The sequence below is a fragment of the Anser cygnoides genome, chromosome Z, assembly GCF_040182565.1.
Source record: "Anser cygnoides isolate HZ-2024a breed goose chromosome Z, Taihu_goose_T2T_genome, whole genome shotgun sequence".
In the NCBI taxonomy this organism is placed as follows: Eukaryota; Metazoa; Chordata; class Aves; order Anseriformes; family Anatidae; genus Anser; species Anser cygnoides.
The window spans coordinates 36068980-36096275 of record NC_089912.1 but is presented as its reverse complement, the minus strand read 5'-3'; the positions used below and the strand labels follow the sequence as shown (position 1 = coordinate 36096275).

At 36.8% G+C, this 27296-nt stretch overlaps 1 protein-coding gene across 1 annotated transcript in view; it reads right to left on the bottom strand.

The window, feature by feature from the left end:
• Positions 1-27296, bottom strand: part of ADAMTS19 (ADAM metallopeptidase with thrombospondin type 1 motif 19) — a 164960-nt gene that overhangs the window by 118348 nt on the left and 19316 nt on the right. Inside the window, exons 3-6 of the mRNA XM_048053285.2 lie at positions 12939-13104; positions 5783-5955; positions 4022-4105; positions 2830-2987 (exon numbers count right to left, since the gene is read on the bottom strand). Of these exons, the coding sequence (XP_047909242.1) occupies positions 2830-2987; positions 4022-4105; positions 5783-5955; positions 12939-13104 (581 nt within the window). The remainder of the gene's footprint in view (positions 1-2829; positions 2988-4021; positions 4106-5782; positions 5956-12938; positions 13105-27296) is intronic.

Below are 27296 nucleotides of genomic sequence, written 5' to 3'. Positions count from 1 at the left end.
GGTCTGCAGAATAGCGATACTGAGTACCTTATTTCTAACTCTTTTGGCTACAAGAACACTCTTGCTGTTGTATTATCACACTAGACAAAAAGGAGGTGCAGGCAAGTTTTAGACAGTCTGCCAAAGAATGTGTTAGATAATTAAAACTTTACATTTCTTACTTGAAATATACCAAGCAGTTGGTGTTCATCTTTCTAAACAAAATTATTTCTCTCAATAAAGCAGGTCCGCTGTCCAAAGCTGTTATTAAGTTATGACAAAGGAGCCTGTTCTGTGTTTGTAAAACAGAATAAGACTCTGTGAATTAACAAAACACAAAAGTGTAGCCACACATGGGGTTAGCTATACCATAAACCTGATGATGTGCAGAGGGAGCCTGGATTAGCAAAACATTCCCACAGTCAGCAAACCGCATTGGTATGATTTATTAGCAGCTAAAGTAGCTCTGAGATGGGAGGCAGTATAGTCCAGAGAATAATACCACTGAAAAAATAAAAACTTCAGAACAGATCTTTAAATCCTGGCTCCAGCACTGACTTACTAACTGACCTCCAACCAATCACCTCCCTGCTCTTTGTTTCAATTTCCTTAACACTAATCAGAGATTCACTTCAAAAAACATATTAAAACTGACAGAGAAAAAGTTTAAGGCAATGCAAATCAGAGTATCATTACTAAAAAGTACATCAGATAAGTGTGTCTTGAAGTATGAGTAGACTTTCCAAAAGTTAGAAGCTTTTTTAATATTTAGAAATGCTGCCTGAAATTTAAAAAAACATCTGTGGTCAAACACACTGTTTGCTAAAGACATCTACCAGGCTACTGCATCTTGACTGCTTTAAGTAACACCTCATTTGCATCAATTCAGAACTCTTCTATCTCTTCCCACGAAGGCTGATTAAGGTAAAGATGGAAAAATGAGAGGAAAGACATGTTAAATTCTTTATTTCATAATACGTTGCTGTTGAGATACAACTCCTATGCTAAGTAGTGCAGCCTAGACAGATTGAAAACATGTCTAATGTTCTGCATTTGCCCATTAAGCTGAGACAACAGATTGGAAGATCAGATGTGGGAGAACAGCCAACTTTGTCAATGTATGGCATAGTAATTTTTACTCTCCTGGCAGTGCCAGAGGTGTAGGCTTGAAGGATTCGATGCTTCTCTAAGTTGCTGTTGAAGATTCAGGTACTGCAACTTATCAGAGTAAGGAGACAGATAAGAGGTCACTCAGCAACCCCGTGCTTACAGCAATCAAACAGTATGCAACTGATCTATTATCTTTCAACAATCACAGCATATATTGAGATTCAAGAACCTCTGCTTCCCTTTAGCACTGTTTATCAGCCTGCTGCCATGTAGGATACTTGTCCATTCCTCATGCCATAGCAAGCTCACTCTTTCCTACCACTCACACTTTTCTATCTCCATCTAGACTTTCCCCACCAACTTATCACTGCTGTTAAAATCAGTCTGGGTCTTAATCTGATAAATTCCCTTCCAGTCTGCCATCCCAAAGATGTTTGCTGATAAGCTAATAAGCTTTTCTTATTTCTTGTGTTTTACATAGTAGTTCACAGGAATGTGAGTGAAGGACTACCACTTAGCTAATACACAAATGTTTAACAAAAACTCATCTGGCTCCTCAAAGAAATAACAATCCATAAAGCAGACAGAACACAATAAATAGTAGATGAAAGTTAACAAGAAAAGGGTGTGGGCTTTTTTAAGGAAAGGTAAGCAATCAAACAGCAAAAGTAGCAATAAAACAGTTATCACAGAAAACAGCTGGACTTCAGCATCCCCTGCTTCCAGCACGTGACTTGCTTTCCAAAGCAGGGAAATTTAGGGGAGCATTTTTTTTGTTCAGAAAATTGAAGTTTAGATATTGGTGTACTTAGAACGTAGCCTAATTTTACAAAATGCATATAACTCCCAGTGAGATTGCCCTGAATAAATAGTATAGGATACTATTTTAGGATACCACGTAACCAGCTAGCATGGTATATAGCACAATAGTATTCTAACGTTTATTTGGAAGGGCCATCTGAAGATCATCCAGTCCAACCTCCACTGCAAAAATGGGACTAAGCCCAACTCTAGACCAGTTAGAACATCATTCTATCCTTCTCTTTGGAAAATGGCTGTGGAGTGTCTGATCATCAAGATGCATCTCCTTGGATTTAGAACCTAAATCCACTGCTTTGGAGGAAACAGGTAAGTTGAAGGCGTATTTCCTTCTGAATGTGTGAACTGCCTGGTAGAGTTATAATGAACTGCAGATCTGAGCTCACAGCCCTGTGGCTACAAAGAATGTACTGTGTACACTATGTACCTTGAGCACACAGTGAGACATACTGGTTCTACATCCATTACAGGGAAGTATAATACAGTAATGTGATTAACGCCATGCTGATCTAGCCCCAAAAGGTCTAAATATGCTTCTGTTTTTTGAATGAAAGTATCTGCAGGCCTGTGTATGCTGTCTCTCTTAAATGAATGCAGGTGGAAAGAAGCATCTCTCCTATAAACAAAGAAACACGAGAATGGCCTAAGTTCAGATATTTACCAGCTGGAACTAATGCTTTCTAAACGATCTTTACCACCCCTTTAGTACCTTCCTGTTCTAACATTTCGGCCTCTAAAAAGACCTTCAATTAATGTCAATTGTTTTAATTCTGGAAAGAAGCCTCAAGATGCATTCTTTCTCATTCAATACCAAAGTCTTACTGTATTGATCATCTGTCAACTCATTTGATCTATTCTTGATCCATAATATTCTTATTATGCCTCTCCCCATTTTTCAGTGCTCATCCTTCTGTATTTTACCTTGTGATAAGTATAGCTGCATCAACTGAAGACATGTCTTCTCCCCAGCTTGTTGACATCTCTAAGTGTATATCATTTTTCTTGCCAAACTCTTCATGTTGCCATTTACAAAAGCTTTCCAGCATTTTTTCTCCATGATGCCCAATATACATATCTGCCTGGAAATAATAATAAAAATATATTTTGTTAAAACTGTGATTCTGTAAATACAATTAAGGACATTCTTTGACTGAAATAGCAAAAATATTCTTCTTTTCATGGCACAGTGTGCACACAGAAGAAAGATGGTTTCTGCTTCTGAATTTAAAACCATCCTTTCACATTAAAGTTGCACATGAAGACACTGCACTGAGATGCAGATCTGTTCACCTAATGTCTTGTCCCCTTTAATTAATGATTTTTCACTACCCAAAGAGAAGAAAAGATTAATGATGTGAAGAAGAACATGAAGAAGATTTGAACATGAAATGAGACTTCTACACTTGCTGTGAGGACAATGAAGAAAGAAACACTTATTCACCAGAATTTATTTTTTTTTTAATTTGAAACGTGGATAAGGGGTTCCTTTTTTCTTATGAACTAACTGAAATATGAACGGATTCCCTTAATACTTTGTAGAAATGAAGAGAGATCAAGTTGATATTTTCCTGAAACATGATATAAAACCACAGGTTCCCAAAAAGTGTCAATCAAGACATCAGCTAGCTTGTCTTTATCCAGAAAGAAAGAACAGGTTTTGAGATGATGTCTGAAAGGTGCAATGAAAGAACAGTGCTATACCATAGCAACTTTAATTTGTCTAGTGACTGGCTGACAAAGAACAACAATTCTCCTATTGTCTACCAGGTTTAAAGTTTTTTTTTTTTGCATTGAATTATATGAATTTACAAAAAGCAGAACATAAACAGATTTTGTAAAGATATAGCCAATGTCCATACGATTATTTTTTTTTTTCCTGACTTTCAGCTGCAAGCACAGAAAAGTCTTAGTACACACAGCACATAGATTAGGAAAAATGTGATCTTTACTGGGGCTGCCCAGCACTGTAAATAATTACATAAATAAAAATGTAAAAGCAAACTAAAAAAATCTGTCAGCCATTGAAGTGAGTGAATATTGCTAGCCTTCACAGAGCAAAAAGTTAAAGTAGCATTACCCTCTACAGACTGACACAAAGATAATGCGTACTTACCGGAGTTTCATGAAGGAGGACAAGCTTAGTAACCCGAAGATTCACTTGCAGTCCAAGGCTCTTGTGCTGGAAAAGGTTAAAAACCTAAGATAAAAAACAGTAAATAAAACTAGGTGCTTGTATTGCACACAACACACTTTAGTTTAAAAATATCAGAACTCAAACTGTAAAATTCTAATATTTTAGTGTGACTGCTCTAATTTTCTGTAATGTCTTCAAAGCATTAATGTATTGCGTGTTGGTCTTTTGAAAGAAAAATAGAGCTTAGGTGGTATTTCTTCTGGGAACACAGAAAAGACTTTTCCCAAAAAAGGTCATAACCCCTTTTTAAAGTTTAGCCAGTTTCTCTAAACACTTAAGCATGAGATTCAACATGCCTAAGTGCAGTGTCCTGCACTTTGGTCACAACAACCCCATGCAACGCTACAGGCTTGGGGCAGAGTGGCTCGAAAGCTGTGCAGAGGAAAAGGATCTGGGGGTGCCTGAACATGAGCCGGCAGTGTGCACAGGTGGCCAAGAAGGCCAACGGCATCCTGGCTTGTATCAGGAACAGTGTAGCCATCCCCCTGTACTCTGCTCTGGTGATGCCACACCTCGAGTATGTGTTCAGTTTTGGGCCTCTCAGTACAAGAAGGACATCGAGGCCCTGAAGCATGTCCAAAGGGGCTACGAAGCTGGTGAAGGGCCTGGAACACAAGTCCTATGAGGAGCGGCTGAGGGAACTGGGGTTGTTTAGTCTGGAGAAGAGGAGGCTCAGGGGAGACCTCATTGCTCTCTCTATACAGCTCTCTCTCTCTCTACAGCTACCTGAATGGAAGTTGTGGGGAGCTGAGGGTCAGCCTCTTCTCGCAGATAACTAGTGATAGGACTAGAAGGAATGGCCTCAAGTTGCACCAGGGGAGGTTTAGGTTGGAAATTAGGAGAAATTTCTCAGAAAGAGCAGTCAGGCATTGGAAAGGGCTGCCCAGGGAGGTGGTAGAGTCACCATCCCTGGGGGTATTTCAGGAAAGCTTGGATGTGGTACTTAGGGACATGGTTTAGTGGGTAATATTGGTGGTAGTGGGATGGTTGGACCAGATAATCTTGGAGCTTTTTTCCAACCTTAATGATTCCATGATTCTAAGAGTATATTGTTCATAGGAAAATTCCTATTCTGTTAAATGTAGGATCATGGCAATAAGACTTCTCTTCAGGGAAAATAGTTGAAGTTTTTATCTCCTTCTTCAGGATAATCTTTCCTTGTGCATTACAGATGCTAGTTTTCACTGCTTTAAGCACCAAATGAGTGCAATGAAGTTATAGCTGGGAGTGGATGTAACACATTACCCTTCTCTTTTTTTCTTTTTTTTTTTTTTCATGCACTGTTTCATTCACAAAATCCTAAATGTTGTTTTTTCATAGCAAGCATAGATCATGAGAAATCATTCGATACACCAACTTTCCCAATAATACAGTGTGCTTCTAACCAAAAAATCACCTTGGTCAGTTCCCATTTTCTGGCTGCAATGATGATGATATAAAACTACATGGTACAGACAAGTCTGAAGCATCATGGTTTTGTACTGCAAAACACATGGATTAAATCTTGACAGCCAGCTGATGGTCATGTACTGACTACCCCTTTATAGGTGCTCAGTCAGAATAATTAAAAGGAGCAATGAAATCAGCCCACTATGTATGCATTAGCGTATGCACAGTGCATATGCACTATGCATGTATGTATGTTTGGGAAAACACCAGAATGAATTTTAAACTTCCTACCATGTTTAAGATGGTTAGAATAAACCTTCTGGCAGCATCTGTTCCATGATATGAAACCATAGCTGGATCTGCCACCACAACAGTTTCTATGTTGTACTCCTGAGGTAATTTGTAAGAGTATCGTTTTCCTCTTCCACTTTCTGACACTTTCTGATTCTTGGATTTTCTTTTATCTGCAACATAAAAACATTTCTTGATGAATTCACCCTTCAAAGTACCCCTACGGTACTTCTGGACTTGCTACCTGTGATTAGGACATCACTCTGACTGTGTGGAATGTAATACCTATGATCAGTAATACACGCTTATTTAGCACTGCTAATGCAATTAGGCTCAGATTGAAGGCCTGATCTACATATGATATTAGTTCACACCAGAGAAACAGGATTGTTATCAAGCTGCTCAAATAAAATCAGGCAGATTCTTTGCATCCTTTCACCTAACACATTTATAAAATAGTAAGCGCCTTCTAGACGGTTTGTGAGAGAAAGCTACATTAATATTAGGTTTAACAGAAAAGTAGTCTCACTGAGACTGCAGAATTACTATCTGCTCATCTCCATAAATCAGAGACAATATTTTGATGCAATTAACGTATCTTACCGTAATAGATGACAAATACAGATTTGCTACAAAAATAGTATCAAGAAAATATACATTTCACTGCTTTGTAAAGACGAAAGAACTTTCTAGTGAATCATATAAAGAATATGTAGGCTGCAAGTTTTTCAGAAAAAAAAGTGAAATTTTATTTAAAGGATTAATGTACTAATACAAAGTCAATGTTGTCATTATAAACAGCTAACAAAATAACAAAATAAAATCCAGGTTTCTTCTAAACCTGCAGAAATCTCCAAATCTTAAACACAGTACATTTATAGTAAGATAGAGGTTGCTGCTTTTGTTAATTTTAAGTTTTATCTCAAAAAAAAAAAAAAAGACAAAAAGACAACATCCCCATTATTAATTCAGTACCTATGGAAAAAGTAAAACTATTTACTCAGAAACATTTTGAACCAGAAAGTGGTCTGATATGCATACAACAGTTAACAATGCTATTGAAATTAATTTCATCCAAAACAAAATATAAAATGAAAACCCTTGTGGTAACAGTCAAAATCTGGTAGATCCTCTCAGAAGACATAAAACTTTGGGGACTGATCTTATTGAAGTCACTGAAATTAAATGAAATTTTTTCCAGCTTCTACAATGGAATATTGGTCTCTCTGTTTACAAGAAAAGTGATGCTCAAGATGACAATTGTAAACACATGTTCTGGAAACAATCAAATATGCAGAAATTCTAAGGAAATGTTTTGCAATTAATCAGTCTCATCTTTAATAGGAAAGTTCCTTCAGTTCACTTTATAACACAAGAATATTCTCAAAAAACAAGTCACGTTTCAGGAAAGTGCTGAAAAAATACCTGAAAAATCACTTAAAGTACAAACTGACTTTAAAATATAAAATATCTGTGTAAGAAGGACCCGTGATTTAACATAAACATATATGTATAGCATAGACTAAATTTAAATATAACATATATATACTTTTATGTGTAAATAGTATACTATAAGTACTGTAGTACTTATACTGTATGTACTAAGAATCAATGCTTCAAAAAATCATCTTCTGTAGTCAATCATTGAGAGTTATGTATGAGTGATTTAGACCTGCCCACTACATTTTAGAAAGACTGTTTCCTGTACAACTAGTGAAAATGTAAGATTTGCAAACACAGATAAGCATATAATATTATTTTTTATATGAAAATATCATATAATCTCCAGAAATAAATAAAAGATTTGGTGTTTGATTTCCTAAGTAGAAACAGCAGATGCATTCATAAATTAACTAATAGTAATTTTAGCCTCTCTCATTTTGATACTTCAAACATTTGTTTAACCTTATATGTACAGCTAGCCTCAAACTTTTCTTATGTTTGATAACTGGATCTGTAGCCTAGTTCATAAAACATTACACATGTTTTTGTCACTCTTTGGAGAATCGTTTTTAATGAAACTACAGTGTCAGGATTTGCGCCAAGAAAACACACCTTATAAGCTATATAACCAACCTACCATGCAAACCTTTAATGCTGCAGGAGTAGGCTATAGCTCTATATTTAAACAGTAAACTCATTTGGGTTAGAAAAGACCTCTTTTGAGCCATCTGGTCAATCCTGACTTCCTCCTAGGAGCAGTGATTGATTCCTGTACAGTTTCCAACCACATAGTTTATTCATTGTTCACTTCTTGCTCACTAACAGCAGCTATTGGTTGAAAAGTTTTAATATCAACATGGCTGTTCTGAGAAGTTCGCTAACATACTTTTCTAAAGTTTTAGCTAGAGATCTACTTCTTGTTCAGAACTGACAGTAAGCAGCCCACTATTTAATACACCATTGTGCTAAACACTAAGATCAACACAGTCCCGGAAACTGTTGAATCCTCTTCAGGATTGTAGTGGATGAGAAGACTGTTCAGCTCCACAGACAAGCTGGCTGAAAGGGGCAGTGCCCCTCATTTGTCTCAGATATTTGCCAGGTTAACAAACCAAAGGACAATCTGTTCTTGGCCAGTCAACCTTTTCCAAATTGCTGGCAGAATTCCCAATCATGTGAGATCTCATTTATCTGAAAATTTCAGCTCTTCCCCCAGACCTTTAAATAAATATAATTGGTAATTTTGGCAGCAGTAGCATTCAAACGACTACTGTGATTACTGCCACATGCCAGGCAAAACAGGCATTAGGCAAAACCACTTGATTTTTCATACATTCATAAACAAGTAAAAATTGCAAAGAATTGCTCATTATTGAAGGTATAGTACATAAGAAACAATAACGCCTCTAAAAATACCTATATCAATAATGCCTGTACCAACAAAATAAAAGACTAACTGAACAAAAATGCTTCTTCAAATTAAAGATGTAAAATTCAGCTCAAAACTTACTTACACTGGCAAAATAAAATAATTTTCAGAAATTCTACAGGAATGTCCTGTGCATTAAGACTTTGATTTTTGGTACAACAATAAAAAACATGAAGATTTCATATCAATGCATTACTTAAACTCACTATCTGTGACTGAAAGAAATCTAGAAATACTCCAGTACTAGTGCTCTAGCAAGAAAGCTAGAAATATTTGCAAGTATATTTGATATTCAATAGGCTATAAACCAAAAATAACAAGCATTAACAAAGCTAAAAAATTCCTCCTTCCCCACCCCCCCCAAAAAAAATAACAGAAAGGACTGAATATTGAGCCACTGTAGCACCAGGTTGTCTAAAGTATCTGAGCCAACATCATGAAGAAGCTAGGATTACAAGACTCCTGGACATTTGCCAGCCTTCAGGCCCAGGAGCTTTCTCTGTGTACATCCACTTCTTACCCAGACCAGAGAGCCCACCACCATCCCTCCCTAGGCTTTGTATTCCCCAGGAAAAGAAGATGAGTACACTAGCCATATAGAAATTGCAGTATGGTGAATAGCACTCTGGCTGAATATCAAAGAGCTTGTGAAGCCACGCACACAGCTGACCATAACTCTGCTTCAGTTTCAATATGGATTTAGAAGTCTTAATGCAGAAAGACAACTTGCTTCTGACCCAAGGAATGAGAACGAACACCTCAGGCAGCACCACTCTCTTCTAGTGCAATCTCAAAACTCTAGACCTACGATCAAGATTATTTATGCATAATTTCATGATTATCAGATAAAAACTGCATTTAGAGTAAGAACTAACAAAGCTCTCCCAGCTAACAGCCCAGTCTTCATCCCACAAAGTCAAACTTCTGCCTTTGATCCAGTTTGAACTTGCTTTTCTTTTTTTTTTCTGCAAAAATAGCATCGGTCTAAGAGCACAATCTGCTCATAACTCAGAACAGCATATTGCTGATTGTCAGAGAAGTAAAAGAAGCAGCTTCCAGTCTCTCAAACACAGAAAAGATACAATATTCAATATTCGATGCCAGCACTCTCATTCATTAGCCTGTGTGAAAAGGAATGAACATTTTAGAAGATTATCTCTTCCCTCCACCCCACAACCCTCAGTGCCTCACGCATGTGCCACGACCTCAGTAAACTCTACGATCAACTTCAGGCTGGAACAAGTGCTTCATATTAAGCAGAAGGAAAAGAGCTTAGTTTTTCAATGTAGACCTTTGGTCTAATAGTAACTGCTTCTTTCCTGATTTCTCTGTAACAGACTTCTGATCTGGTTTGATTTCAAATGTTTCATGGGCCATGTGCTACAGAAGGTGTGGAGTGTCAGGTCTGTGTATATGCAACTGGCTCACATACGTAAGTAAATCACACACGCATGCAATGAAAGGATATTCAAACACATTCCCACAAATCCAGAAAGCATATGTTTCCATCAGCATGATTCTCTCCCTCCCCCAATTAGTAAGAAAAAACCCACCCCATTCACAAAAACAAGTTCTTTGTTCTCCCCAAACAAGTTTCCCTATGCAGCATCTTGCAATCCAGCCCACAACAGTTACAGACAACAAACAATACCTTCTTTGATTGCCTCCTCTAGTTCTGCATGAAAAGCCATTATATCCAATAGTTATCTTTCAACACCTCCAGTACCGACATTCATTCCTTTTAATAATTACAATTCATCATTGGCAATATATATTTGCTTGATATGTAGCCAGTCTTTGAGATCAATTTGACTCAAAACCAGCAGCAGAAATACCTGTTCCAGGACACCTATTCTGACACAAGTACTGTAGAAGCAGGAGATCCTGCTGTCAGACACATCCATACTGCTGAGAAGTTGCCAGACTGCCAAGAAAACAGACTGTGTCACACAGCTACAACTCTACACAGGACAGCTGCATGAAACCTAAGCATATCAGTGTGCCCAGTATTTCAGCTGTTTTATCTTTGTCTTATTAACCTACTTAGTTTAGGATTTGACTTAAATTTCTCTAATATTGCTGTAAAAGCTCTTTTTTTTTTTTTTTTTTTTTTTGCTAGGATTCACCTTTAAGGCTGTGCCCATAGCATGAATTTTCTGGTGATATTAGCTAAGGAATATCAGACCACCAAGCTGCTCCTGGCATAGACAGCACTTTTATCAATGTAACTTACTGCAGCTCCAATAAGTAAAATAGTCTGTAATAGCACAGTGAGAGACTAATACTGCTAGTGCAACAGAACCAGATAGAAACTGCAGACATTTCAAACCCTCTAGCAAAAAGGTTACGCCAGCAGATGCTAATCAGTTATGCACAGCTTAAGTTATTTTGAAATTACATGCTAGTAATAAAGATAATGAAACTTACTTCAAAAAAATATTTGAATCTCTGTTGACAGACTATTTGCACCAAGTCAGAGCCTTGGGCATAAGATTATCAGAACAGAGTAAGCTGACTTTTCCATTTTAGAGCACAAGAGAAAGTGAAAGGATGACTGGTAATGAACATGACAGAAAAATAATTTCCTTACAGAAGAGTCTGCATCTTTATTAATTTCCATACATATCGCGGATTTCTGTTTCTGAGATGCCTCTCTCCCCTTCCCTACCTGCATGTGCACACACATGCATACTTTTCATTTTCTTTGTTTCTCACCCCCAAACACATGCAGACACACATGCTCTAACTCACTTAGCACTAACAATGATCATAAGAATAGCATAAGAATAACCAGCTTTACATTATGTAGTGACAACTTTTGTTAATATAGAAAACTTTGCTTTTAGATAAGCAGTGGTAATGTAATACAATGTCAATAAGAGAAATATAGAGCCTGGTGAAGTAAGTTACATGGCATTTACTTAGTTCTTCTTAATAACAACAAAAAGAGCCTTGCTTTGCCAATTCATTTTTATTTCAACCTTTGGATGGAAGCCAGTAATTCCAGAAGGTAAAAAAAAAAAAAAAAAAAAAAAGTCAAGTCTGCTCTGTAACCATATAAAACAGACAGTGTGCTAGAAGTGTTCACGAGGAACCACACAGCCAAAGAATAGTTTAGGCTGGAAGGGACATCCAGAGGTCAGCTAGGTTAACCCCCAGCTCCAAGGTCTCTTGTGAGCCACTTCCAGCAACATTTTATAAATCACTGAGGATGCAGACTCCACAGACTCTTAGGGCATTGCCTGCCATCCCTGATAAGGATTTTCTTCCTATGTGTCCAACTGAAATTGCCCAGAATGGTACTTAGAACTGTTGTCTTTCATTCTGTCATAGCACACCTCTAAGGAAAGTCTGGCTCTATATTCTCTCTACAGCCACTATCAGCACCAGAAGACTGCACTTGCATCCACCCTTCTTTCTTCACCAGGTTGGAAGAACAAGTTTGAAGGGAAGAAATTTCCTACTACCTCACCCCAAAAGGCAGATTCCAGCTCTCTAGCCATATCAGGTTCCTTTGCTATTTCTCTACAGTTTCTCAATATTTCTCTTTACAAGGTTAGGATACATGAAGAGGAAAAAAAAAAAAAACTGATTTCATACAACAGCATTAAAAATATCCTCAGCTCATGCTGAGGGTATCTAAAAGAAAAGAAACTGATGATGAAACAAGAATAACAGAGTATCATCTTTCACAAAAGCCTTTTTTTCCTCTCCAGTGAACATAACTAAGTGATCCCTATGCACCAAACTTGGTTGAAACCCTTCTACTTGAAAAACTGTTTCTACCCTCCATTAAGGTTGTATCACACAGTTATTTTAAGTGGCAATCATAAAACAAGAACGCTGTTATAAAGATCATTTACATTCAGTGTCAAACTTATTTGGAAGTTCAAAACATTAACAACTGAAACTGGAATGAACTTTGCTCATGTTTTAAAATTGAAAATTGAGTACAAGCACTGCACATAGCAAGCAAACCAGCAACCACCAAGACAATAGAGAGGACAAAGAAATAGGTTGTAACTGAAATTAAAAATGGCCAAAATGTTTCTACTTTCAAATACAATTGGTCATTTAAGAAGGAGCGTGATTCTTCAACTGACAGTTCCCTCTTCTGACAGGTGAAACTTCATCCTTAGCATGCCATCCTGAAGTTCACCATAAGTTACTACTACAGGAATAATCAGATATGCTTTTGTTGGTTTTGTTGCCTTTAACTATTACCTACATATCTTAAAAATATGTCCACTACATTAAGTCTGTTCAGTGAGATTTGTATATTACCTGTAACAACACCACAGTACTGATTCTGAGAAGCTGGCTTTTCAGTTATTTTCTCCTCTATGGACCTTTTCCGTCTGTACACCCTGTGTGCATGACCTGTCACAGCCAAAGTGCGATTGAGTGGCTCAATAAATATGAAGTCCTCATTAATCTGTATAAACCCCATCTGCAAAGGAAAACAAAAGGAACACGTAAGATAAGAATTAAATAAACTATATAATTGTGCACACAGTTCTGCAGAAGAAGGAAAAAAAACACACACGCACCCCAAAAACACAAACACACACAAAAAAAAAGCGCCATTTAAGAAAACCCTTTGTTTTAGTAACCTTACTAGCAAGGTGACTACCTTCATATTTTACAAGTCCTTTTACTTCAGTGGAATAAATTTCATTTATTTCAACAAAATGTGTGGGTGGGTGGCTACATGCCAGTAGCAGATGCTCAGTAAAAGATCTGGAATGTTAAAAGCTTGCTTTGGGAGACCCACGGGGTCATTTAAATATGTACAGCATGTACAGAAAAGTCTATACATGAGCTCTATAACTCAGTGTATTGTCAAATTTTTTGATAATTATATTTAATGAAAAAGCAGGAATAATTTAGGCAGTAAGAACACATCCTGAACAATTATGAAGCTTGAAAAAACTTATGACTCCTTTTGCACATTTTCAACTTAAGTAAGTAAGTAAATAAATAAATAAACAGACAGCAATCCCTCCCAGGTTGCCATCAGCTAAAACAGAAAATCTTACGTTTATTGCCATTTAAATGGTTAGCTTTTTTTTCCCTGCCATGTTTACGCACAGAAACATACATAAAAATCCAACATACCACATGCATACCTAATATGACAAGAGTTTGGTCAAAGTTAAAATAAACAAACAAACAAAAACTTATTTATATAAATACCATGCAACTCTAACTCAGCTTAAACTACTAAACTCCCAAAACACACAGGTTCCTATCAGAGTCACTAATGCTTGGTGCTTGTCTTTTCTTTGTCCTCTTGAATACGTCATCAGCAAGACTGACAGTGGAATTTATCATTCTCTAAACCAAAAAATGTATTAAACAGTTTTACTACAAAAGGAAAACGCTGTATATCTGGCTAAAAGAATCAAAGAACTCTTCTGTACATTTCCATGTAGTACAAATAGACAGAAATAGAAAATAATTTTGTCTCGTCTGGAATTATGTAGACACCATTATCACGTTGGATATTCTGCCTGACATACAGATAAATCAAAAAGAAATTCTGATCAAAGCAAGAAAATAAAATGAAATTTTATAGGTGTTACAAAGTATGACTTCCTTCAAACCAGTGTTTACTTTAAGAACAAACACAAGAACAACAACAACAACAAAAAATCTCTCTTCACTTTCACATTAAATAAAAGTGAGTACATGTATTTAATTTTTCAGTCAGACAAACGAGCTGTAGAATCCTGAACAGCTGTTGGAAGTTCATCATTAACATTGTACAGAAACTTAAAAGTAGCTGAGTTTGTTTGTTTTGTTTTCTTCTTGCATGTACTTTTTACCTCAGTTTACCTTCACCATGAGCTTTGGATGTCACGCAGAAGGTCAGCTATGTTCATACTATCAGGTACTTTCTGTACACCTACCAGATGGCACTCCTCTGTTATGTGGAGCATAATGTTACCTCTATAAGTTTACCCTGATGTAACAATTAATCAAAATTAAATTAAGCTAATATTTAATTATAAATAGTAAAGTTAAATGAAGTATCATTTAAAAGTATAATTCTCAAATATATGTAAAATGCATAAAACACTTTCCTTTGATTTTTATGTCTAACCCTGAATTTTACTCAGGCATCTTTTGTTTGTTTGTTTGTTTAAGTCATTATTTATGCTGGTAAGATTTGAAATATGCTGATAAATTCTGGATTTAGAACAGATACGTATATTTGACTCATGCACCTACACAAAAGGCCTTAGCCCTCTAATCTTCAACAAAGATTGAATCATAAGACATCCAGCATATTTCTTCTGTCTTCGTTCCTTTTGCTGTGAAATGAAAATACAGCTTTTAAGATGCTGTTCTTTGGATTGCCATCTAGACATATTGAGAAGCTGTGTCGAGATCACTGACATTTTACATTGGTTTTCAGCTCCTTATATAAACTGAACATTAATCCATCAGTACAGAACTCCGAAAATTATACTCAGTGTCCTCGACCATAAGTTAAAGAACTGAAAACTGATGTAAAGTTTATTGAATAAAACTAACTTCAGTTATATATATTCAAATAGGTAGTTGTCAGATAAATCTGGGTAACCAAATATGTTTGTGATCATTGTGACTACTTTCAAAAACACATCACTATTTCTCCACCTCTTGAACAATTTCACATGTAATAAAGAGAAGTTGAATCCCTATCCTTGTAATCATGCTCCTAATTTTTCATGATCATTACTAGTGGAGTTAAGAGTATCTTCTACTATAAATCTGAACACAGAAAGTAGAGAAATGCAAAACCAGGCATTCAAGCACCACACTTTGAAAGTTTTTTCAGATATCGGATGCCAATTGGATGCAAGGACTAAATACAGACTTCAGTCAAAATAGCAAAACCCCTATGTCATGAAAATGCATAATGAAGCAAAGACTAAAAAATGCATGAAATAATGTGCAACTGGGCTAGCACCAGGTAGCTTTTGTTAAGTGAGTTCTGAGGAACTGATCCATTTCACCAATATCAACTGAATAGCTAACAGTGCTCGTAGCTGCAACTGAAAATCTTACTAGGATGGTGGACTTACCTCATGCAAAAATAACACATCATATACTTTTTTTCCCACTGCATTCATTTATGTCTGCATTTTCAAGTTTCTAACCTGAGTAAGACGAAACTTAAATACATCTCAGTGGAGTTCATGCCCAGGACAACATCATTTGGCAAAAAATTCTTCAAATCTCCTACGAAAGAATGAACGAAGTACTTGTCCTGCATCTTAACCAATCTACACAACATAGTGAGAGCTTAAAACTATAGGGCAGACTTCATCAAATGAGCATGCAGAGTATTAAACGGAACTAAGTATGCACAGTCTGAAATGGACACACATCCACCACATGTATTTTAGAGTGGACATTTGCCCTCATAAGTTAAAGTTTTTTACAACATACATTCACATATCAAGACTATTCACTTTCTTAAAATAAACCAATGCAAAAAGCCAATTGAAAACAGTAGTCCTGAAAGAAGACCAAATGTTTGCTTTTATCTAAAATAAGAAGAGTTGATATCTAAAACATGTCAATACTCACAAAAACAGTACGTGGGTTAGATTTCTTAAGTAAGAAAACTTATTTTATTACATCCAACTGGATCACACAGATCAGAGATGAAAAAAGAAAAAATCTGAATATTCTGGGCAACTCCAACTGGTGAAAGACATCATAACAGAAACTATTCTGGCACATTACTTCAAATATCTATGTTATAACACTCATGCTACCCTTTTCTTTCCAGCATTCCTTTTCTAAAACTACGGCCTATTATTTTTTCCTGTTTGGAGTATACATAAGGATATGACTTTCTGTCAAGTACCTATGAAAACCTGAAGTAATATTACCGTTTCTAATAAAATTATATTGCCATGAAAAGATACACAAACATAGAATTTAAATTAATCTGTGAAGACCACCTATGCATATAGTCATCAGATACTGGGCATAAGCCAAGAAATTTCTTGATTAGCAAGTAACTTTTTTAATTCCTACATTTTAATTCCTTCCTTGCAAACCAATTCAGAGTAGCAGCTTATTATCACTCAAAGTTGAAACAACTCAGATTTTGAATACAATGATGTTTCTTGCAGAATTTACACAACTAAGCAGTGAAGGAAAGTAATAAAAATGAATATGCTTTCCTAAGAACTGCAAAGTAAGATAAAGAGATTTTTTTTTCTTTGCTACCACTATCACAAAAAATGGGGTAGCAGAAAAATATTCATGAACATGTACTACACCCAGAGATTAAGTGGTTTCCATTTTAATATCCTAGGATATTTTAACATCCCAAAGAAGAGTTAGGGCACAGATAATACTGTCAAAAAGAAGACTTTAAATACCAGAAAATATTTATGAAATAGCATCTTGCCAACATGTTGTATTTTCTTCACAGAGGTTCAGTGAAATGCAATAATAAATGAAGACATCATGACAGACTTCAAAGAAACGGCAGAAACATCAGAATGTTTTTTTAAAGAAAGCAGTTTGCAGGCTCTGAAGGATGAGTTCTCAGTGGTCTACAATTTAGCATTAGTCACTTAAGTAGTAGTAATTTTTAACCGAGTTGCTTGGCATATCAAAGGAAAATGCTTTACTCTCCAAGAAACTCCCCAGGTGGGCTGACCTTAGCCACCTGCCAGACACCCACCTAGCTGCTCTCTCTCCCTTGGATAGTAAGAAACGAAGACTAATTAAAACACCACCTCCCCTTCACACCCCAAGTGGGGCAGGGGAGGATGAGGAGTATGGTCAGCATGCTCTCTGCTGCTCCCTCTTCCTCAGACTTTACCCCTGGTTCGGTGTGGGTTGTCCCCATGGGCTGCAGACCCTCAGGAGCTCCTGCAGGGGCTCTCCAGAGGTTGCAGTCTCCTTCTGGGCACATCCACCTGTTGTGGCCTAGGGACCTCCACAGGCAGCAGTTTGGATATCTGCTCCAGCATGGTCCTCTCCATGGGCAGCAGGGAGATCTCTGCTCCAGTACCTGGAGAACCTCCTCCTCCTCCCCTTCCTTCTCTGGACTTGCTCTCTTCATGGATGTTTCTCACATTTTTTCCTTCCCTCCTCACACGTTTTACTCCTTCTTACATACATTGTCACAGAGGTGATAGCCCCCTGTTGCCAGCACCTGGGTACCTGCACCCAGTACAGCCATTAAAATAATGATTAAAAAAAAAATCTATGGAACCAGAACAGGACTTGAAATAAGCCTGCCACACTGCTCATACTGACAATGCATGAAGCAGTCAGACTTATGTATCTGCCTACCTCCTGCGGGTTATTACTATCAGCTGTATGCTTGCATTTACACATATGTATCTAATAATGGTATGTTCCTCAAAACAAGCAGTAGATTCAAAATTTCCTAATTCTCATATGAAATAAGACTCCCACTGTGTTACACCTTTCCTGTTTTTTTTTTTTTTTTTGTCTCTTTATTGATTCCACAAGCATCTCAAACTAGGTATCCATAAAAAGTGGGCATAACATTGCCTTGTCATGACCTCAACAGAAATCTTCCCTGCAGTTCACTCTCTGCTGTCTTGTGAAGCAGACGCAAGTCACGTGCAAAGACCAACTGTTCAAAGCTGCACTTCACAGCCTTACCATGCTGCCTAAGGAACAGAGCAAGACTGAGGAAAAATTCATTCATATCAGATGGAGAAAGTCTTCAATATTGAAACCATCAGCACCCAAATACTCATGTGAGAGATGGATCAGTTCCTCAGAACTCAATTTATGTCATCTATAGTATAAAAATGAAAATTTCTTCAATGTACATTGGAAAAGATTATTCTTACTTACTATTTCAATACTTGCCAATTTTAAAACACACTGTGGTAATTTAAGGCTTTGTACTCTGAGGAAAATATCTCAGAATTTAAGATTTTAGTACTGAGGCAAAATCTTTAATTTACATATTGGTGTCCTGTCTGAAGGAGGTTTTCCTCCGTGATTTTAAAACTCAAGACTAGTATCAGTATCATGATTCCAACAGTGCTACCAGGACTTGACTATAGCTGAAACGCAGCACAAACAAAAGCCTCTAACTCTCAGTAAAGCACACAACAGAGCAAGCTCAAACAGCTTTTCAAACTGCAAATAACAGGGTAAGCACTTCGCATGTTCTTGCTATTCAAACAAGCTACAGCTTTCTGTCTTTAAGTACCTTCATTGCTGAAGGCTGAGGAAACAATTCATAAGTGCCAGCAACTTCTGTCTCCAATTAACTGCATTTCCGGGCTTTGCACAGTATACACATTGTACTTTTCCTAGACGTCTTCTCTGTTTACCTGCTTCTTCCAAACTGCTGCACAGAATTAGGAGCAGTAAGACCAGGGGGAGGGGCAGCATTATCTCTATTGACAGGCTTTCAGTGCTGAACTGAGACTTAAACCAACCCTTTCTGTCCTTTTAGTGCTAGGATTGGGCACTATGTAAGTATATATACTTATGCATAATGTCATAACTTATAGCCCTGATAGAGGGAAAACAGTCAGACTGTTATGCAGACACTATTAAGATCAAAGCGTGCCTTCAGTACTGGCCCCAAAATTTAAGATCTGTAGAAATAATCTTTTTCATATTTTTTTTTTTAACTCTTGCAAATAAGACAGCAAGCAGAGGACTTTAAGTAGACATTACCCTGAATCTTTGGTAAAATCACTCCCTGCAGGATTCCATTCTCATTATATTTAAGATGATGACTACTTTTATCGACACAAGCTGATACTGCACATGTGAAATAATTTCTTCATTTCTGATAGGTATGAATGAAGTTGTGGAATAGTGAAGCATGCAAAATTGAGATGGGTTAGCACCCCCATTTCAATGGGTGCTATTATTCACATAACTTTGCTGAGCAAGAATCTCTCAAGCAGAAAGTGGAGAGTGAAGTGTAAATTGCTCTCAGAAATGCCACCAATCTAACAGAATCTCATTTGTTGAAAAGAAAATGAAGTAAAGGAGACCAATGGATAAAGAAACTATAGATGCCAGGTCCGCCCAGACAGAGTTTGTGGTTGTTCCCCCTAAACCTTCCATTTCCCCATTAATTCACTGCCAGCCAAACCCTAAGATGTTTGGCATTTCCGCCAGATTCCAAATTTCATGTTTCTGAGCCAGAAATAAAATATTTCCTTTTTTAGACCTAAGTCTCCCTCTGTAAACACACTATTAGAAATTACTTTTGTATTCAGTACAAGTGCTGCCTTAAATTCACAGTATTCTAATATTTGCAATGATTTTTAAACTGTCCTCACAATGCAGGATGATATCCAAACAAAGTACAGTCCAGTTAAGAAGTAACTACAAACAGTCATTGACTACGTCCACAATAAAAATGTTTTAGTAAGGCTGTGCAAGTGCAATAAATTATTTTGTAACTCATTTGAGATCTGTCACGTTATATTTCAGGTGTTAGCTTTACTGAATGTAAATATCTAAAGTAGATTTTAGCACTTGTCCCTTTCTTTACTGTCTGAAGACAACAATTGAAATATTTTCAAATATTACAAGACTTTTTTTACAGGGCTATCTTTCAACAAAAATACATAAAGTGCATCATTTCTCAGAATTTCCCTTCTCAAATCTTGATATCCCATTTCTCTGGGAAATCTTTCATCTAGCAAAGCTGTTCTTACCCTACTTTGCCAGGCTGGCTGATCACTTACACCACTGAAAAAATTGCTGACTGACGATATTAAGAACATCTATATTAAGCACATATGAACCACTGGACTAGGCCAGAATAAAGGTCCATACTGTAAAGTATCATCTCTCTGACAATGCAGAACAGTAGATAACAAGAAAGAATATAAGAACAGAGCAAACGTCTGTTATGCACTCATAGCCTCCACAAACTCCAGTAGCTACTAGTTCCAGTAGCTTTTCAGTACGCATAAACTTTAGGTGGAGTAGAAAAAAACAGATCAATTCCTCATCCTCACATGTGTTCATTTCCAAGATTACAAGTACAAAAGTACTATTAAAGACTCATTTGCCACACATGAAGGATTCAAGTTCTTGAGTATGAGGAAGGATGACTAGATAATAAAGGAAAACTAGTTAGCTTTCTTCTTCCAACCACAGTAAATAAGATCTCAAAAACAAATCAAGAACATTAGTAAAAATTACACTAAGAAAAAGCTGCAAAATGATCTACTAAGATCCTTAACTACTGAAGGTCATTTAACTTTCAATGACTTACAGAACCCACTTTATTTTGACATTTATTTTAGAAAGTATCCTTTCCCCCACCTTATAATGAGTAACACATCCATACAAATGCTTTTCTTGTGATCCCTGCATTGCAAGTGCTTACAGACATAGTTGGTCAAGCCCACTGCTGTCCTTAAGTGAACCAGAACTTGAAGAAACTAACAGATTTGTAGCTTTGGAAATGAGTCAATGCTGTCAAATATTTAATAGTGATCTTGCAATTCATTGAACTTAATAGTTTCTTAAACATCACTTGATAGTTGTGACAACTGTAACATACCTTGGAAACCAGGCATTTGAGGCAGTATGATATATGGTCACAACTATGAAACTGACAGGGATATGAAATACCTGTTGTTTTTTATTCAGGTTTTTCAGATGTTCAGTGGGACCTTAAAACAGTCTGCTTTGATACAGTGACAGTTTCCCCATTACACTAAAAAATAACTTGTATCTTGCAGTCTGAAATCCCTTTGTACATCTGGAGTCTGCTCTCCCACCCGACAAACACCTTTCTTTATCAACATACACCACATCACACCTCCTCAAAACAAAACATCTACCCCTAGGATCTCCTATGCTTCCACCAGCAATACTTTGCTGCCCTACCTCCACAGCCAAAGTGTGCCTCTTCCCTTATAGCCTACTGGACTGCCCATATTTCCTGCAGGTGATGTGAAGCACAAAAAAACTGATTTCTTTACACAAGGTACTGTCATTCAGCTACTTGATGGTATCTTGCCTCTGTGCTATGTAGAATTCCCTAATTCTTCAGCTATCATTATAAGACAACAGATATTGGAGGATGCAAATTATGTCACCTGTAGTTTTATCAGATGTTCTCTAAAATGATGTTAACAATGAATATCCACTATATAGTAGCCACTCCTGTGACTTTTTTTTAGTATCTTCAGAATATTTTTTAATGGTCACATACATAATACATCTCACATTTACAAAACCCATCTGGAAATGCAAGAAATATCATTTGATCTTCAAAATCAGTTCATATAGCTGTACACTCTGAAGATTACTAGGGAATATTCAGTAATAAAATTCCAAGACATGACAGATTATATAAGGTGAATTGTACCAAGATACAGGCAGAATTAATTTTTCATTTCCCTTTCCTTTTCCGTAAAAAATGCTTTGGCAATCTAATGATTCTATCTAACTTTTCCCTTTTCTTTCTGAACTGTGCTTATACATGAAAAGTTCCAACTCAAGGTTAAATCAGCAACACCAGAAACACATGTATACTGTATTGTATGTGCTGTTAAGCCATAACAAAAAAAATAATAAAAATAAAAATAAAAATAAAAATAAAAATAAAAATAAAAATAAAAATAAAAATAAAAATAAAAATAAAAATAAAAATAAAAATAAAAATAAAAATAAAAATAAAAATAAAAATAAAAATAAAAATAAAATAAAAATAAAAATAAAAATAAAAATAAAAATAAAAATAAAAATAAAAATAAAAATAAAAATAAAAATAAAAATAAAAAAAATCCAGGATACCAAATACTGTAGCACTGTCAAAATAAAGTTCCAACAGCAACATTGACTTTTGCCCAAAGTGAAATTCTATGATTTTTTATTTTTTCTAGCTCTGCAACAGGAATGCTACATTACTTTCCTTTAAAAGCTTTACTTCAGATAACAGTTTTTAATGTGAAAACTAAATGCATCTTATCATTTTGGATGAGGATGATGAACCTCTTCCTGTCAGAAGAAAGGAAAACTTTTTATTAGGCCTGTACAAGGCTCTATACCTTTTAGCTTTCTACTTGCTGAAGAGCAGTAGAGAAGTAGCAAACTTACTTTGTGATTAGAATATCTCAGCAGGAACATACTGCTTCATAACCATGCACCAGATTCAATGCCTTAAGGCTTCCCATTAGTTTCGAGTTCTGAATCTTAGTTATTCAGTTCTCAGTGACATGCAACCTATCTTCTTAAAAGACTTGGATTCTAATGGCATTTTGCTAATATGCAGCTAAGCTAAGAAAAGGCATCTAAATTTCAGCAGGGAAGCCAGTGACAATCTGTAGTCTGTGAGAATCGCACAGCTATGCAAAAAACCTACTCTCACAACTAGTCCCAAATAGCACTAATTTGTGGAATAAGCAGTTCACATTACTTTTCCCCCCAAAACATTGTAAAATCTGAGATTAGAAAATAGACCTCTCAGATCAGAGTGTGCAGATAAGTACTCAGACCTCCAGGATAAAGGCTCAAAATCTGGGATTTTTGTAGAGTGTGTTGGGAAATTTCTATCTCACATCTGAGAAAATTAACCTTAGGCTGTAACCAGTCTGCACAGCTGCAGTACAACGTCCTTAAAGCTAAAGGATGTATCTTGCACACCTATGCTAAGGTGTGTTGTTTTTTTTTTGGTGTGTTTTTTTGTCTATTAGTGAAACACCAAAAACAGATACTGTAAAATTAACATAAGTGTAGATAATCCAAACTGATTTTCCAAGCATTTCAAGCCAGCTCTTCAATGTTAACAGGCAAACTTCTCCATAATACTACTAAGTTATAATGCATTTCAATTAATTCTGGCTTTAAAGTAAAGAAAGAAAAAGCAGTAAAGGCACATGTATCAACACAGGTGTATGTCAAAAAACTACCTGTATCACTGGAATATATATAATCCTTATAATCTACTTATCCATCTTTAACACATTTGTTTTTGTTGTGTTTTTTTTTGTTGTTGTTGTTTTGTTTTTTTATTTGTTTGTTTGTTTTTGGTTCAGCACTGTCACTTTTATCGTATGTTCTATGGTATCTGGGTTTACCATAAAGGTTCTCACCATTTTTGCTTTCTTCTTTTGCATGAAGTTTTCTAAATCCACAAAAGTTCATCCTAAAGATGAAAAGCTGAAATATTCCCCATGATAGAATACATGACTGTTGTAATAAATGTGTAGTAATAATATCATATTCATGGACTTTCTTCAAAATGGGGTTTACCCTATATGATGCATGTTTAATATTTTTTTTAATCAAGATAAGGGGATGTGTTGTGAATTGGTACACAAGCCCTTTTTTTGCTAAAGACAAATTTTAAAGTAAGAATTCCCCATTTTCCAGCACAGAAATTTTTGAAGAGTAACCTTAAAATTCTAAAGTAGTTACAACCCTTGATTCTCTTGCCATTTTATAGGGTTTAAAAATGACTACACATAGACAGAAACACACACTCCTTATTCTCTGAAAAATTCACATAAATGCAGAACAATCAAATTATTACTCAGCAGCATTCACTACACAACTCTCTAGTAATCACAGAATCATAGAATAGCCTACGTTGAAAAGGACCTTAAAGATCATCTAGTTTCAACCCCCCTGCTCTGGACAGGGTTGCCAACCACTAGAGCAAGCTCCCCAGAGCTGCATCCAGCCTGGCCTTGAATGCCTCCAGGGATGGGACATCCACAACCTCTCTGGGCAACCTGTTCCAGTGCCTCACCACCCTCTGAATTAAAAACTTCCTCTTAATTTCCAATCTAAATCTCCCCCGTCTTAGTTTAAAACCATTCCCCCTTGTCCTATCACTATCAACACATGAAACAGGCATTTCCCCTCCTGTTTACACACTCCCTTCAAGTACTGGAAGGCCGCAGTGAGGTCTCCCCGAAGCCTTCTCTTCTCCAAACTAAACAAGCCCAGTTCCCTCAACCTTTCTGCATAGGAGAGGTGCTCCAGCCCTCTGATCATCTTGGTGGCCCTCCTCTGAACCCGTTCCAAGAGCTCCACATCCTTCTGGTGCTGGGGTCCCCAGGCCTGCACGCAGTATTCCAGGTGGGGCCTCACAAGAGCAGAGTAGAGGTGGACAATCACCTCCATCTCCCTGCTGGCCATCCGTTTTCTGATGCAGCCCAAGATGCAGTTAGCCTGGGCTGCAAGTGCGCACTGCTGGCTCATGTCCAGCTTCTCATCCAGCAGAACCCCCAAGTCCTTCTCCCAGTCTATATAAATAACCTGGGACTGACCCAGCCCAAGTGCTAGTAAATAGGCATTCACTGCACAATTGCAATGAAATTGCAAATAAAATAGAGAAAAATTATAAATTCTGATCTCTCTATTTTAACTGCATTTTTTTGGCAAAAGCAGAACGTGTGGTTCCTAAACTGTTTGTGTTGTTTTAAAATCAGGTGTCCACTCACTGCAATCAGCAGTGAAACACAGGAGCCTGACACAAGTCCCTCTAAGTGCCACAATTTTCTGTGCAGCGTTATATGCTGGGCATCAGTTTCACGTGACTACCTCTTCACAAACCAGCTTAAATCAATCAACCTGATATTTCACATTATTAGAAATATCACCTGATTGTAGACACAACAACTCATGGAGTCCATCTGTTTAGCTCATGTCACTATCTCCAGGAAAGTCAACATATTTTGATTACCGTATACTTGCCCTTTGATCTCCAGAAGAATTCAGTAAAACTCCTAAACCAATCGTCAAAAACTGAAATTATGTTGCACCCCCCCCCCTCCCATTTTTCCCCCCAGGAAGCTCTTGCCCAGGTTCTGATTGATTAAGCTGTGGCTATAAGGAACCAAAAAACTATTTAAGCACCACCTGTGATAAAGGAAAATGCACTAAAATGCATTCTGGAAAAAGCAGGAAAACCCAGCAGGAAAAGACCACTGGCTACCAACTGAATTGTCTGGACTCCACCAGTGCTGAGTGGATCACTTGGTATTAAAACATGCTGTGCATATTTTTCTGAGCAAATTACAACATCCGGAAGGAAAACCCAGAAGAGAGAATGCTTGGCTGATGCCTCTAGTGACTGACCCAGAACAGTGGATTTTGAGATGTTTTATTAACATCTCCAAGTCATAAAAGGCCAGTTAGTATTTTTCTTGTAACCAGGGAAGCAAACAAAGAGAATTATATATCACTCATGAAATTGCAGGTTTGCTTACAAATTTAACTTCAATATCATAGCCAGATTCAGCTAAACTCATCTTGATAAATCAAATCCTATTTCCTACGTCAAGCACAGCATGCATTTTATAATTCTCATTATACTACCTTAATTCTCACTGCAAAGACAGGAAGTGTTGGGAAAGTCCGTAAAGCATGAGAAATAGTAGTGAGAGTACAAATTCCCTTTGTATTTTACATGTGGTAGCTCTGCAGATCAAGTCCATCCCCCTATGCATTCAAGAGTTTGTAAAATACAGACTTTCTCACAATTACCTTGGTAATACAGACCCTTTACCAGCCTAAATTCCTTTTAAATGTATTTCCTTGTTCTTATTGTTAATTAAAGTAGTTTCAGTATAACTGCTGCTGATTCTTATTTGAAAATTGGTTCAATTTTTTCTCTTCTAATAGTTGGAAATCTTTGCAGTTTTTTAACCTGAGTTTATTCACAGCCATTATTTTAGACCCATCTGCTCATGAGTCTGCATTGTTTTACCTCTTGGCCAGCTTTCCAGCTCCTTGATATTCACTCTATTGTTTTTATAAAAAGCAATCATACTCTATCGCAGTTTCTGCTATGTGAAGATAAACACACTCACTTTTGATCATTGCTTGATGAAACAGGCTTTACTACTATAATTATCTTTGTAGCCACCACTGAACTCTTCTCTCTGAACATCAGCAAGCCATACTGAAGCTCTCATTTTACCATAGCTGTGTGAAATTTGACTAATTAGAGGTTTCTTTCATACCCACATCATGCTTGATAGCTCATAATGATCCTGCAATCAGCAAACACACAATCGTTTCCTCCTCCTGTCACTGCCAGCTAAGTCATTAGGATACTAGAGGAAATCTGTAAATGTAATAAGTCACACTGGAAGCTATCTACACCTGCCTTTAGTCTGTGTAATTCTCCTGTGCCTGCTAGCTCAGAATTTACTGCTACAGCATGGTCAAATCCACAAGTGCTGCCTACGATTATTTTCTCCAGTTCAAAATAAGGTTCCTCCTGACTAGGATTAGCCAGGAGCTTCCAGCAAACCTTTACTCACCTCACCTCACCCCACCCCCATCCTCCTTTGGAAAACACTAAATAAAATAAAAAAAAAAAAAAGTTCTTTATGATCTAAAACATTACCTTCTGCTCATATCCATATGAACACAAGTCACACTGAAAAACAAACATCTATTGGAATCTCATCTCTTGCCCTGCCAGCTAAATTTGTGAGAGTAGGACTTAACATTCATACTAATTTAAACCAAAGGCGCCCAGCTTCACATGGAAAATTAAGTCTCCGATAAGTGGGAAGGCACAGAACAATGGGCAAATATAGGATCATCAGGATCAATACAGGATTATCATAACAAGATTCATACCATTTATTATTTTGCATTTGTTGTTTTAAGGTCGTTACATCTAACATTCTA